Source organism: Electrona antarctica (genome assembly GCF_951216825.1).
Source record: "Electrona antarctica genome assembly, chromosome: 24".
Classification (NCBI taxonomy): domain Eukaryota; kingdom Metazoa; phylum Chordata; class Actinopteri; order Myctophiformes; family Myctophidae; genus Electrona; species Electrona antarctica.
The window spans coordinates 24,913,432-24,928,431 of record NC_136803.1 but is presented as its reverse complement, the minus strand read 5'-3'; the positions used below and the strand labels follow the sequence as shown (position 1 = coordinate 24,928,431).

The following is a 15,000-nucleotide window of genomic DNA, read 5'->3' as shown; positions in this document are numbered from 1 at the left end:
TTATGCTACTAACTGTAGCACACACACACACACACACACACACACACACACACACACACACACACACACACACACACACACACACACACACTCACACTCACACACACACACACACACACGCACACACACACACACACGTCAATGCACGGCGTGTAAAACAGAGCGGAGGCGTTGGATGGAAGCAGGTAGCTCTCATCGAGCCTGGTTCATATTGTGGTGCGAAATACCGTCGCACAACCGTGTGTGTGTGTGTGTGTGTGTGTGTGTGTGTGTGGGGGGGGGGGGTCACAGGGGGGGGTCACACATGTTTGCAGGCTTCAACACTCACGGTGGGAATGTGGGCTCGCTGCCCACCGCAACGTAAATCTAGGACTTCCTCAGCAGCCAGGAATCACCCCTACTTCCTCCTCTCCTCTCCTCTCCTCTCCTCTCCTCTCCTCTCCTCTCCTCTCCTCTCCTCTCCTCTCCTCTCCTCTCCTCTCCTGTGAGAGAGAGAGAAAGAGAAAACGATCACTAATGTCCCTCTGCTTCTCCGAGGGTCAGGTTCCAATCGCCGTACGACTCTTGTGCGTGATCAAACAAACACACACACACACACACACACACACACACACACACACACACACACACACACACACACACACACACACACACACACACACACAATTACATACACACACGTGATCGATGGTGCTGATGGAAATAGCACAAGGCTTGTCTTTCTATCACTGCGTGTGCGTGTGTGTGTGTTCGTGTGCGTGCGTGTGTGCACGAACCCCTAAGCACTTAACCCACCTGACAAGATTTCAAACAAAATCCACTTGTTTTTCTCATCACGCTCTTTTATAGGCGTGCGTGTGAGTGCGTTTGTGTGTCCGTGTGTGTGCGTGCGTGAGTGGGTGTGCAGGCTGCCAAGTTGAGATTTACAGAAAGGCTTTCTACATAATTGAAGAATCTCTTTTTCTTTTTTTTCCTGATCCAGTCCGTATTGCTGAGTCAGTTTCTTTAGGAGAGAGATGTGACTGTTTTACACAAGAGACCTGTCCCTAAGCGCACGTGGCGTGCGTGCGTGCGTGCGTGTGTGCGTGCGTGCGTGTGTGCGTACGTGTGTGTGTGTGTGCTTATGGTTGTATTACGTACAATTTGAGAAATACAAGTAAACATTGTGTTTTATCGCAAAAACAGATTTGTAGAGATAGGATAGGTTTACATTTCTTTTTTGTTTGTTTACTTCTGAAAGCTGACCGCAGCCATTAAGCTTAATCGTTTACCCGCCAGGAACATAGGAATTTTAAAACGTAGAATCTTGTAGCCTGCCACAAACGGAAAAGCCGTTTTAACAGCGATGTATTCATTAATGCATGTTTTAATACGATCGTATCGAAATCTACCGTCCGTTCGCTTTGTTATGCTTCTGACACAATGGGCGCGGCCATTTTGAAAATGCGCGCGCATCCACTTACATTGCCGGCTCTGGTTTCAGACGGCTTTATCTCACAGAAGCGACATTGCAGAGGACGCTTTGTCCCAGACAAGCGTTTTCAACGGCCTGTAGCAGGCGCTGTGATACTCGCGGTCCACTTTTTCCACCACCGACCGAGAGAACGAGCACACAGCTTCGTCAACACACACGGAATGGTTTCATAGTAAAATGCGATACGGATATTTGGCTCTTCAAAGTAAGTGTCACGCGTGATTAAACCATGGCAATACGCAATCGAGGGATTAATTAATGGCGGCAGGCTAAGAGTTAATGGAAAAAATAGCTATTTTAACTATTCTATTTTATCTTATCACAGTAATTCAAAAATGGTTAAAAACTGTTTTGGAGATACAATGTTTCCTCCGGGGCGACTGTGGCTCAGGAGGTAGAGCAGGTCGTCCAATGATCCATGGGTCGGCGGTTCGAATCCCGGCTCCTCCTGTCTACATGTCGAAGTGTCCTTGGGCAAGACACTGAACCCCAAATTGCTCCCGGTGTGCTGGTTGGTACCTTGCATGGCTTCCGCCGCAATCGGTGTATGAATGGGTGAATGTAATGCACAATATATGTAAAGCGCCTTGGATAAAGGCGCTATATAAATGCACCATTTACCATTTACCATTTTCCTCCCGATCAGGCTAGCGACAATATGCATGGAGTGTGTTCCACTAGTGCATTACCATGCATGTCATGCATCACTGCATTATGTAAGCCAGTGATGTAGTCCCCCCTGCAGAGGGAGCTGTCCTGCATGACAAGGCCCTCTCCCTCTCCTGGCACACGTAGGCCCACAGGCGCAGCTGCGTGAGGAGGCTTACCCCTGAGCCAGGTTGAATAATGATATAGAGGATATAGAGCCAGACCTCCTCGCGGAGCTCTCTCGCTCTGTCATTTTGCTCGCACGCATGCGCACGCACGCGCACGCACACACACACACACACACACACACGCACGCACGCACGCACATCACACCACCAAAAGACTGCTACAGCATTTGGGCCTGGGGCAAGGTTAGAGAGAGAGAGAAAGTGTTCAAAACACTTTTATAACCCTCTCTCTCTCTCTCTCTCTCTCTCTCTCTCTCTCTCTCTCTCTCTCTCTCTCTCTCTCTCTCTCTCTCTCTCTCTCTCTCTCTCTGTGACATTGCCCCTGACACCTCTGCTGTCACACGGTGGAAAGGTCAACGTTTACACAGTGACAGGACATGACCTTTGGAAGCATATTGTTAACAGGCTGCCTGGAATCTTAATGCAGCCGTGCACTTGACTACGTGGGTGTGTGCGTGCGTGCGTGCGCATAGGGGAGATGGTGTAAGATGTGTACTTAAGACATACGCAGTATCCTCTATTCTTAAATAGTGAACAGAGTATATACTCAATTAAATACTTGAGTATTCAAAAGTACAAATCGTGATGTACATTTCCTTGTCAATGCACTGCTGCATTGACCAGTCACATTTTCGTATAATATGCTCCCGAATCCACAACCTCGGTTTAGATCGGCTATTTTCACTATAGTTTCTATCCCGAGAGAGTCCCTTCCTGGAAATGTGGTGGATTCAAAAGTGCAATACCTTTACGGTGCCGGTATTTCTGTTGGAATAGCAGAGTGAATGTCATCAGCTTGAAAGGAAAAACAAATACTCGAAAAACTAGTACTCAAGTAAACGTGCATAGTTACTGTCCAGTCCCCCACTGAGTGCATGTGAGGATGCGTGCGTGTGCGTTTGCATGCGTGCGTGCGTGCGTGCGTGTGTGTGTGTGTGTGCGTGCGCGCGCGCGTGTGTGCGCGTGCGTGTTTGCGTGTGTGCGAACACGCGGTGTTGCTCACGGTGGTAAAAGAATCTCATTAGGTGCGCTAATGACGAACATAAAGGACGTGACATTAACGTTCCACTAATGTCAGGAGCCGTCACCAGCTGTGGGCCGGGACCCCCCCCCCACCCCCCTTATTCCTTTCATGTCTGCCACCTCTCAGCTGAGACCTCTCAACGAGGCCGCCCGCCCGCTCGCTCGTTTCCGGGGGACGCCGAGCGCTCCCCCGCGGCACATCAATCGAGCGTCACGCCGCGGCGCTGTCACGCCAGAGTGACTCTCGTCGCCTCGGTTTTTAAACCATCAGAACCCTCAGCATGCCTGTTATATGCAGACCGGCTAATATTGGCAAAGAGATTTGGTGTAGACTTAATAGTTTCTCAAAGAAAAGAGCGTTTTAGTAGTTAAAGAACTCGACGTTCAATGTCGTCTGAGCATTCAGACACTTGAACCCCCTATTCTTGGCAGAACATTCGCCAGAACTAGCTGGTCTCAGATCAGCGCTATACCGTAACACAGGGAAGCTGTCTGAAAACGGAATGGTTTGGCACCTCAGTATCTCTCAGAACTTATTGATGTATACACTTCCCCCAAGGTCACTGCGGTCTGCGGTCCAGTTCAATCTTAAGGTCACAAAGAAGACCAGAGGTGACCGAGCCTTTTCTGTCGTAGCCCCCACATTATGGAATGCGGGATTAGGATTTAGAAGAATCGGCCTCAGTCCTAAATGTGTTAACCCCGGTCGAGAGTTTCTATGGTGTACGTTTTGTTTCACTGTCTGCCGACGCTGCCGCGTCTTGTATTTTTCACCGTCTCCGTTTTTGTTGTTTTTACTATGTGTTCTTGCTGTTGCTTTCCTGTGATTTAGCTAGGTATTTAGTTTTATTTTTCTGTACAGCACTTTGTAAACCTTGCGTTGTAAACCGTGCTATATAAATAAAGTGGATTGGATTGGATTGGATTTACCTTTATCGTCTTAAGTCACTCTGGATAAAAACGTCTGCTAAATGCCTACATTGCTAATAGTCTACAAGGGTCAATTGTAGCTCGTAGACCTGCTATTTATGGCAAAGAGATTTGGCGTAACAACAGAAAGTACAGTTGCAACTCGGTCTGTTTCGCTAAGAATAGATGGGTTTCAGTGGTTGGAGAAAACAAAAAAACGTTCTATGGATGGATGGATGGATGACTTCTCGCAATGCGGGAACATGTTTCGGTGTTTTCTCTGCTCATTGTTTGTTTTTGCAACAACAAAGCATGTGTTGAGTGAGCGCTGAGAAAACGCTGCCTTTTTCGGTCTGCGTGGTGTTAGAGCGCTGATGGCTGCCGCGCCCGGGCCTGAAACCACCACTAAAGGATAGGCCGGGCGCTGAGGTCGCGTGGAAACCTTGTATGTCTAAAACCGTTACTTTTTCAAAGGGGGGTCGGGGGGATAACCTATGGTCCAATGCATCCAATTTAGTTATTCTTATATAGTCGCAAGCACTTGTTAGTGCTTTTCATTGGTTCAATATTTCTGAAACACCACCGACACACGATTGATTGATTGATTGATTGATTGATTGATTGATTGATTGATTGATTGATTGATTGAATACACCGACAAGCTCATAGCGCGCCACTGAGTGGCGCGCTACGAGCTTGTAGGTCTGCTATTTTTTTTAAATCGTGAAAATGTGGCGCAAATCATTGAATATATATTTCAGAGCGAACATTTTTAACTAAAATATTGGCTTCTGTGGGGGTCCCTGGAACTACATATTTTGAGATGGGGGTCCGTGGCCCAAATAGAGATAATTCTGGGGGTCCTTGACATGAAAAAGGTTGAGCACCACTGACATAGAAACATGGGTTTTTCAGAAAAATGTTAGGATTTAGAAGCCAAAATAGGTACAAAGAAACTTGAAAAAGTAGAAAGACAGAACTACGAGGTTTTCGGCGGTCGCTGCCGCTTCGACAGGCGATGATGTGTTCCAGTCGCGGCCCGGGCCTCGCTTCCAGATGTTTGCTTCCAGATGTCTGCGTGCTGGCGAGCGTGTCAGCGAGCGCTATAGGCCTCGGCTCGGCCATGATGTCACCGGGAGGGACGTCGGCGAAAAGAGAAACACAATGTCGGTTGTTCGAGTTAGGCCCTGAGTTGAGACGAAGCAGGCCGAACGATTAGGGGGATGTATGTAAGAACACAGCAGTGTCTTCCATTACTGTGCCCTGATCAAAGGCACGACGCATTGAGCGAAACAGATTGTTTCTTTGCAAATGACTGCACATGGAGTGCTGATTGATATTCGGAGCTCAACCACTTAAACATGATATATATATATTTGTTTGATCGGGTATTTGTTTTTGGAAAGAGCTGCCTTATCTGTGTGTCATGCGGTCTCGATCTAAACGTTCCTATAATACAAAAATTGCTACAGACTAGTGTTGCATTTTGCATTTCTTTTGTGAAATGTCTTCAAATAGGGACGCTAGATTTCAACTCGTTGAAGTCATAGTGTTTTGCTTTGTTTTTGATTTTCTTTCTTTCTTTCTTTCTTTCTTTCTTTCTTTTTACAGTTATTGGCCTATTTCACAGGTTTATTTCACAGGTATATTTTCACAATGACCCTTCCACACAAGTGTGTTTTTCGTTTTGTTTGCTTTTGTACCCATTTTTCTCTCCAATGTCTTTATGCCAGTTAATTCCTCCCAACACACATTTCTATGTGTTGTGTTGCCACTGCTGTTGTATCCTATCCTGACTCACCTGCCAGCGAGGAGCCCCCGCCGAGCGTCCGTCCCACCCCTCCTGTATCCTATACTGACTCACTTGTCAGTGAGGAGCCCCCGCCGAGCGGCCGTCCTACCTCTCCTGTATCCTATACTGACTCACTTGTCAGTGAGGAGCCCCCGCCGAGCGGCCGTCCTACCTCTCCTGTATCCTATACTGACTCACCTGCCAGTGAGGAGCCCCCGCCGAGCGTCCGTCCCACCCCTCCTGGCCAACAATCCCTGCTGACAGGATGGTGTTCGTATATAGACGCTCGAAAGAGCCGGACGGACCATGGCAGATTCAAACTCACAACCTTGGCGCAACCTTGGTGCGCAGCAATGTTTTTATTCAAAATGACACGGGCACCGAAATGCATCGGCCATGCATTCACTCACCCGCAAAGATTATAGAACCTTGAAACGTTAAAACTCTTGTTTTCGTATAAACGTATGCTGTCTGTAGTTCTGTTCCCACAAGGCCTAACCCACTAACCTGGACCTCCAAAAGCGATGATTTATTTACCATTTGACCCGTATCTTATCACCAGGCATTATATTTTTTACGTCGTCGTGGCATATTTCCGGTGTAACGTGAAATAGAGAAGGAAGGAGTCAAAACGTTCACAGCTGTGTTTTAAAAAGAATCTGCGGGACGAGAATAGCCGACAGGAAAGTCTTCCCCCCGTTGGGCGGGCGGCGAGGCGAGGCGTGGGTGATTCTCTTGTGGACGGTCCCAGTTTGGACATGAGATGAGTTATGGCTGAAAAGACGGCGTGACCCGAAACGTCTGCACGCACGCACGCACGCACACACACACACACACACACACACACACACACACACACACACACACACACACACACACACACACACACACACACACCGTTGCATAACACAGCATGGTGTAGCACCCATCTGCTCCTCATAACGCAGAGCTTTATACCCTCTGCACATTCCTACCGGTGTCTGCTCAACATGTGTGTGTGTGTGTGTGTGTGCGTCTGTGTGTCTGTGTGTCTGTACGTGTGTGCGTGTGCATGTACAGACGGGAATTGCTATTCTTGTGATTGCAGAATTTGAGAAATTGACATTGTGATATGTCTCATAAGATAATTTGTTGTTAAACCCATTTTGACCTGAGATCAGATTCTAAAAATGTCTTCTACATCCTGACAGTTTTCTACATCCAGTCGTTCTTCGATTTTTCAAAAATAGCAGACCTACAAGCTCGTAGACCTATGAGCTTGTAGATCTGCTATTTTTCAATAGCTAAAGCATAACATGATGCTAACACCAAAAGGGGTTCCCGCCCTAAATGGGTTAATGCGTGGGGGAAATGATTTTTAGAGTTAAAAGGCCAAAACCACACCAATGCAACAACTCCTTGCAACAAAACAGTTTTAAGGACATGTCACACCAATGCAACTCCTTGCAACTACAGCCATTGGGGGATAATGGTTACATGCAACTACTCGCAACCGTTTGCAAGGAGTTGCGTGGCGAATCATCGGTGCGGTTTGTTGGGCCTTTTAGGATTACAATTAGGACAATATTGAGGTTAGCGTTAGGCATTTAAAGGTTAGGTCCAGGGGGTTGGGATTTTCATTCATTTTTTTTGTCATGCACCGAAAATATCCGATCTACAAGCTCACAACACGTCGCCCTGTGACACGTTGTGAGCTTGTATTTTCGGCTTTTTAGGGTAAAAAATGGGAAACGATGGCATTCTTAAAAATGACGCCCGAAAAGGTTGACGTCCTCACAACTACAGTAATACAAATGTGCACGTGTGCGTGTGTGCGTGCATCTGTGCGTGGGCGGGTCTTCCCGCATGTGTGTTTTTTAATGAGCGTATCGCTCGGGATTGATGCGTGTGCGTGTTGTTTGTGGTGGAGGCTGATCCATGTGTGTTTGAATGCATGTCGGGGAGGCCAGAAGAAGTCATCACCTCTCACTTTCTGCAGAACCTCCTCCCCTCCCGATGGCGTATGTATGAGTTATGAACTGAGGGGGAGGCAGCCACTCAATAACACACAGGGGGGCGCGCGTGTGTGTGTGCATGTGTGTGTGTGTACATGTGCGTGCGTGTGTGTGCGAGAGACTGCTAGTGAGAGGCCTGGAGTGTGATCTTTCTGTCCAAGGTCGAGGGGAGTTGAACTAGTCCTGTCTATCCATCAGCCACTGTGTGTGTGTGTGTGTGTGTGTGTGTGTGTGTGTGTGTGTGTGTGTGTGTGTGTGTGTGTGTGTGTGTGTGTGTGTGTGTGTGTGTGTGTGTGTGTGTGTGTGTGTGTGTGTGTGTGTGTGTGTGTGTGTGTGTGTGTGTGTGTGTGTGTGTGCGTGCGTGCGTGCGTGCGTGCGTGCGTGCGTGCGAGCGAGACAGATGCAGACACAACACGTCGAGGCCCCCCCCCCCCCGGGGACTACAGGGGCCCCCCTTGGCGGCTATCTCTGCCTGGCTCTCTCTGCCAGGATCTCACGCTGTGGGTGGGATGGATGCGATTGGTCGGAGACAGGAGGAGGGGGCGGGACCATGACATTACACTCTTTACGGCCACACTAGTTTTAGACCAAACGAGCCGTGCCATGAAGCACGTCTGACGGCTTCAAGAGTTGTCTCCAAACTTCTCTATGATGTGCTACGGCTCGGTTTCAGATCTACTTCACTATAGATCTCAGAGGCAAATATTGCACATTGCGACTTGACAACTTTAGCTACTAGTTACTTTGTAGTGGTCCCTTACAGGTCTGTAACCGTTGACAGTACAAATGGACCCTTATGGGTCTGTGACTCTGAGAATGCGCACGTATGGTGGTCCTCGACATGTAAGGTATTTGACGACCCCTCAGGGGCCTCTCTTCATGGTCTTTTCAATGTGACTGATGACCTCTGGCCACTGCCTGCCTTGATTGGCTTTGAACTTTGACCTCATGTTGACCGAGCCCTGTGTTTTTTTCCTTGTTTCCATAGAAACCAGCACCCCGGCAGACACGGCCACGCCCACCCTGCCCGCCGGCATGGAAACCAGCACCGCCTCCGTGTCAACGACAGGTGAGATCTACGTCTATACGCTCACTGGGAGTACAACTGGATTAGCTTGAAAACATACTTGACCTGAGATCAGATTCTAAAAATGTCTTCTACATCCTGACAGTTTTCTATAAAAGCTATGTTTCTATGTCAGTCGATTTAAAAAAAATAGCAGACCTACAAGCTCGTAGCGCGCCACTCGGTGGCGCGCTATGAGCTTGTAGATCTGCTATTTTTCAATAGCTAAAGCATAACATAATGCTAACACCAAAAGGGGTTCCCGCCCAAAATGGGTTAAAGTAGCAAAAGTAAAAGTACTCATTATGCAGAATTCCCATTTCAGAAGTATATATACCGTATATATATCACGCTAGTTGGCTTTTATTATTGATCGTTAACAACTGAAGTGCTATTTTGGATACTTTTGCTATTCGAAAATAGCTGGCAATTTTTTGAAGAACTTTTGAAGAATTACTCTGCCATGTAATATTAACTAAAGCTGTCAAATAAAAATGTGTTTGACATGCAGTGGTGCAAAAGTACAATATGTAGCGGAAGTCACATAAAGGTGCTTTGAAATTGTTGAAATCGGTTGACTATGCACGCAGTTACTTGACCACACTGCTAAAGTGGACGATGTTCTATGTAAAAACAATGACCGCATGAGTTAACTGTAACATCTCCATTCAAAGCAAGACGGTGGTGAACATTTCTTCTGTTCTCTGAAATGACTGACAGTGATTTCCTCTCTCTCTCTCTCTCCCTCCCCCCGGCGGTCCCCCGGGCAGCAGGCTCCCATGGTGCGTGTGACTTTGAGCAGGGCCTGTGTGGGTGGACCCACGACCCCAACGCGCCTCTCCTGTGGTCCCTGCACCACCACGGTGAGTGACCCCCACCCCACCGCGGTCACCGTTTAGATCTGCTTTAATTCCATCACACCCTGTGGACATTACACGCTCTTGTTTTTTACTTTATGTGGTTTACCGTCTGCTGCCATTTTTATGCGGCTGTATAGAGGGGTTTGCACAATGCATAAACTCAGTGGCAAATCCAGTGGCAAAGTGAGTCCACTGGTGGGCCATCAAATGATTGATTTTTAAATGATAAAGTAAAATTAAAAAGTCAGTTAGTTCCATTGATCCAAGCCAGAACACAATGTATTGATCAGTGAAGCTGAAACACGAATTTCAAACGCTGGTTGGATAAAGTAACGCCGGCATATTATTGGTCCCTTTTACACCGCTAGAAGAAGAGAGAAAATAGGCCTGGGCCATGGCTCAGTGGTCCAGGCACCTTGGCTGGTAATCCAGTCTGGCAGTGTGCCGCGGGTTCGACTCCCGATCCCGACGGCCTTTACTGCATGTCTTCCCCCCCATCTCTCCCCATTTCCTGTCAGCCTACTGTCTGTCCCTCCATAAAAAATATAAAATAAAGGCGAAAGCCACAAAAGAAAACATTAAAAAAAAAAAAAAAGAGAGAAAATATATATCCATAGTAAAGGCTCCAAAAGCATAAATCCCTGTCGCAGCAGAATAAAAAACATCTGCTGTATCTTTTATGAATACGGCTTCACTTGTGAACCGCGAGGGTGTATGAAAGGAAAAGTGAGTCATTATTCCTTCAAGATAGAGGGGCGCAGATCTCGGTGATCCTCATCGGGAGGGTATGCGCCTGCAGTAATGGCTGAGCATTAAAATGGCCGAGCAGGGAATGGCATCTCACTCTCTGGAATCTCTCCCGTTCCCCAACTAAACTTTAATAAGAGCTACTGGCTCTTAACCCATTTTGGGCGGGAACCCCCGTTGGTGTTTGTTTTAAGCATTATGTTATACTTTAGCTATTGAAAAATAGCGGATCTACAAGCTCATAGCGCGGCACCGAGTGCCGTGCTATGAACTTGTAGGTCTGCTATTTTTGAAAAATCTTGAAAATGTGGCCCAAATGTTTGAATATATTCTTTCACAGCGAACGTTTTTAATTCAAATCTTTGCTACTAGGGGGGGGGGGGGGGGGAGGGTCCCTGGAACAACATATTTTCAGATGGGGATCGGCATATATTTTTGGGAGTCCTTCACAAGAAAATGTTTGAGAACGACTGACAATAGAAACATATTTTTTTGCAGAAAACTGTCAAGATTTAGAAGACATTTGTGGAATCGTCCTCAGGTCAAAATGGGTTAACCCCTTGGTGTCCCGTGTGTCGGCACGACACGCCAGACAAATCGTGTGACGAGCCAGGCAGGCGTTTTTTATGTATGTTTGTACTGTACGCTAGCCTAAAGGGCCATTCACACTGAGCACTATAACGACAGCCAGCCAGTGCTGGTGTTTAGCAGCCTGCACCGCTCAGTTCACAGGGGTGTGATTTTTTTCTATTACATTGAAAACTGAGAATATATCGAGAGCGACATTTAAAGGACCATTATCAATTCATAGTATATCGTATAATCACCATGTCCATGAATAGCTTTTATTTTCAGACTGTGTCTGTCTACTTTCTCCATAATCATTAAAACTTTACACTTCTAACCTGAATAATTGAGTCAAAGTAGGCTAATGAATTTCATTTCCTAATCAATCTTTTCTCGAGGGGCGGTTTTTCGGCCAGACTTTTCAAACCAATTCACGCTTTGTTTGAAATCCATTCAAGCGACTCCATAAAGTCCATTATGCCATAACTTAACTTTCACAAGACAAATAAGCACGTCATGGAGATCACTATGGTGGATAAAAGGTTTCCAAACCTTTTAGTTCAAGACCCAAAAGAAATGTGACGTCTTCCTGCCCTCCCTGTGACCCAAACGATTGAAAATAGCACACCTATATATAAGGTTTCAGCGTGTCAATTTGTAGGTTTTGTAGATCTGCTATTTCAGTACATTTGAATTACTTTGTTTGATGGAAATTCTTTAAAATAATGTTAGATTCTTTATTTTTGTGTATATATATTTTATTTATTTTTTAAAGAATTTTAAAATAATAGAAAAATATGTAGAAAACAACATTTTAAAATAAAAAAAGTACATAAAACATACTCGCGACCCATAACCCATTCTGGACGGGAACCCCTTTTGGTGTTTTAACTAAGCAATACCTTAGCTATTGAAAAATAGCAGATTTACAAGCTCATAGCGCGCCATTCGGTTGTAGGTCTGCTATTTTTGAAAAATCGTAAAAATGCGGCGCAAATCTTTGAATATATATTCTTTCAGAGCGAACGTTTTTTTTATTTCGATGTCAGGCCTAAATGGGATAAAAATGGGTCTGCAACCGACCCCAAAACGGGTCCCGTTCCCAGCGTTTGCAGGGCAAGCACTGCGGGATACGCCATCTCTCACGTTTCAAGTCTCTGCAAGCTAATGTTCACACAGTAACTGTCCTGAAGTGAACTGGATCCCCTGGAACATCAAACAGATGTACTGTGCTTTTGGAAAAGTATGATCAGTGATGTAAAAAAAAAAAAAATCTACTGCCAGGCACAGTCAGACCACGGATAATTATGATCCTTCAATTATTAACCCATTTTGGGCGGGAACCCCCTTTGGTGTTTTAAGCATTATTTATGTTATACTTTAGCTATTGAAAAATAGCAGATCTACAAGCTCATAGCGCGCCACCGAGTGGCGCGCTACGAGCTTGTAGGTCTGCTATTTTTGAAAAATCGTGAAAATGTGGCACAAATCTTTGAATATATATTTCAGAGCAAACATTTTTAATTCAAATATTGGCTTCTGGGGGGGTCCCTGGAACTACATATTTTGAGATGGGGGTCCGTGGCCCAATAGAGATAATTCTGGGGGTCCTTGACATGAAAAAGGTTGAGCACCACTGACATAGAAACATAGGTTTTTCAGAAAAATGTTAGGATTTAGAAGCCTTTTTTTTAATCGACCTCAGTCCAGAATGGGTTAAATACCTGTTCCTGTACCCTCTGACGCTGAAACACATTCTCATTCCCCATTTTTTTGGGGGCTATATTTCTGACGTCTAACCCCAATTAATAGTACCGCTCAGCGTGTCCATCAAAGAGCTGGAGCTCGCACAAAAACTAATTTCACCCACTGCTCTATGCCTGTAAACCTGTGATGTGACGAGAAAAATGATACCCACTTCAACCTAGTATATATTCTTCATTTTACGTCAAATTGTCTATTTAGTAGGCTATTTTTAATCTAATGTATTATCTCAAAGTACAAATTTGAATCAAGGAATTTTACTTGTAACAGCAGTTGCATTTCTGTTTTACTTTAACCCATTTTGGGCGGGAACCCCTTTTGGTGTTAGCATTATGTTATACTTTAGCTATTGAAAAATAGCAGATCTACAAGCTCGTAGCGCGCCACCGAGTGGCGCGCTACGAGCTTGTAGATCTGCTATTTTTGAAAAATCGAAGAACGACTGACATAGAAACAGCTTTTTCAGAAAACTGTCAGGATGTAGAAGACATTTTTAGAATCTGATCTCAGGTCAAAATGGGTTAATAATGCGGCACTAGTGTAACCTTTTGATGAATACAATTTTATGTTGTCCAATATGTATGGTATAGAGGAGTATGATAAAACAATATAACTTATACAATATGTATGGTATAGAGGAGTATGATAAAACAATATATAACTTATACAATATGTATGGTATAGAGGAGTATGATAATACAATATATAACTTATACAATATGTATGGTATAGAGGAGTATGATAAAACAATATATAACTTATACAATATGTATGGTATAGAGGAGTATGATAATACAATATATAACTTATACAATAATTGGGGAGGTTGTATTTTGTCTCCCTGCTCTTCCATTGAGACATTTAACCCATTCTGACCTGAGATCAGATTCTAAAAATGTCTTCCACATCCTGACAGTTTTCTGAAAAAGCTATGTTTCTATGTCAGTCGTTCTTCGATTTTTCAAAAATAGCAGACCTACAAGCTCGATAGCGCGCCACTCGGTGGCGCGCTATGAGCTTGTAGATCTGCTATTTTTCAATAGCTAAAGCATAACATAATGCTAACGCCAAAAGGGGTTCCCGCCCCAAAATGGGATAAGTAAGCCTTGCTGAGCTTTTACTTTAACGCTCATAGGGGCTCATAGCGTGATACGGCTTGATATACGAGTACACCCCCTGGACATGACGCTAGTATGTCGCAGGGGACTTTACCACCCAATCCAACCCTTGATGCTATGAGTGCCAAGCAGGGAGGCATTGGGGTCCCATTTTCCCAGAGTCTTTGGTATGACCCCGGCCGGGGATCAAACCCCGACCTCCCAGTCCCAGGGCGGTCAGTTCGGACACTGAGACATTTAGATAACGTGTCAAAGGTCATGTCTTACCTAGACAGGATCTGACAGCAGGCAAGTCTCTATTAGCTCAATGGTAAATACATACATAAAAAAATCAGCACTTGTGCAGGAAATGAGGTTTAAATCGGGGCGTTTATTGGCCAGACTTTGCCTTTCGCAAATTTGTCATACCGTCTGGAGCAACGGAAGCTCTTATCATGAGTAAAGCAATAAGGAAGTGGAGCCTCGACTCCCCACTTCCGTTTCGTCTTACAGTCCGCAAATGTATCCCAATCTAAATAGAAATAATCTAAACATATATAGCTTGCTGCTTTAGCAGAAACGGATATTAAAAAAATGTAAAATATATCTTTGCGAGCACGGGAAATGGCAGCTTCATTACTCGGTGTAGTTCTAAGATTCTGTATAGCATTCGGGAGATTGTGGAATAGTACGCGAGACAGAAGAGGAAAGTTACATGAGTAATACATCAGAGCATGTTCCACCACCGCATCTCGTCTCGTACATCTTCAGAGTGGTGCTTTTAAGCATTGTACAACATCCCCCCCCCCCCCCACACCCACCCCTCCCCCGCCCGCCACCCCCCCACAAAAAAGCCCATTAGCGGGAACCT

The 15,000-nt window shown here is 45.4% G+C and overlaps 1 protein-coding gene across 1 annotated transcript in view; it reads left to right on the top strand.

Moving 5' to 3' along the window:
• The window catches only part of LOC306917595 (neuropilin-2-like), a 127,268-nt gene that overhangs the window by 80,428 nt on the left and 31,840 nt on the right, over window positions 1-15,000 (top strand). Inside the window, exons 11-12 of the mRNA XM_079495891.1 lie at window positions 9,017-9,097; window positions 9,865-9,957. Coding sequence (XP_079352017.1) covers window positions 9,017-9,097; window positions 9,865-9,957 — 174 coding nt within the window. The remainder of the gene's footprint in view (window positions 1-9,016; window positions 9,098-9,864; window positions 9,958-15,000) is intronic.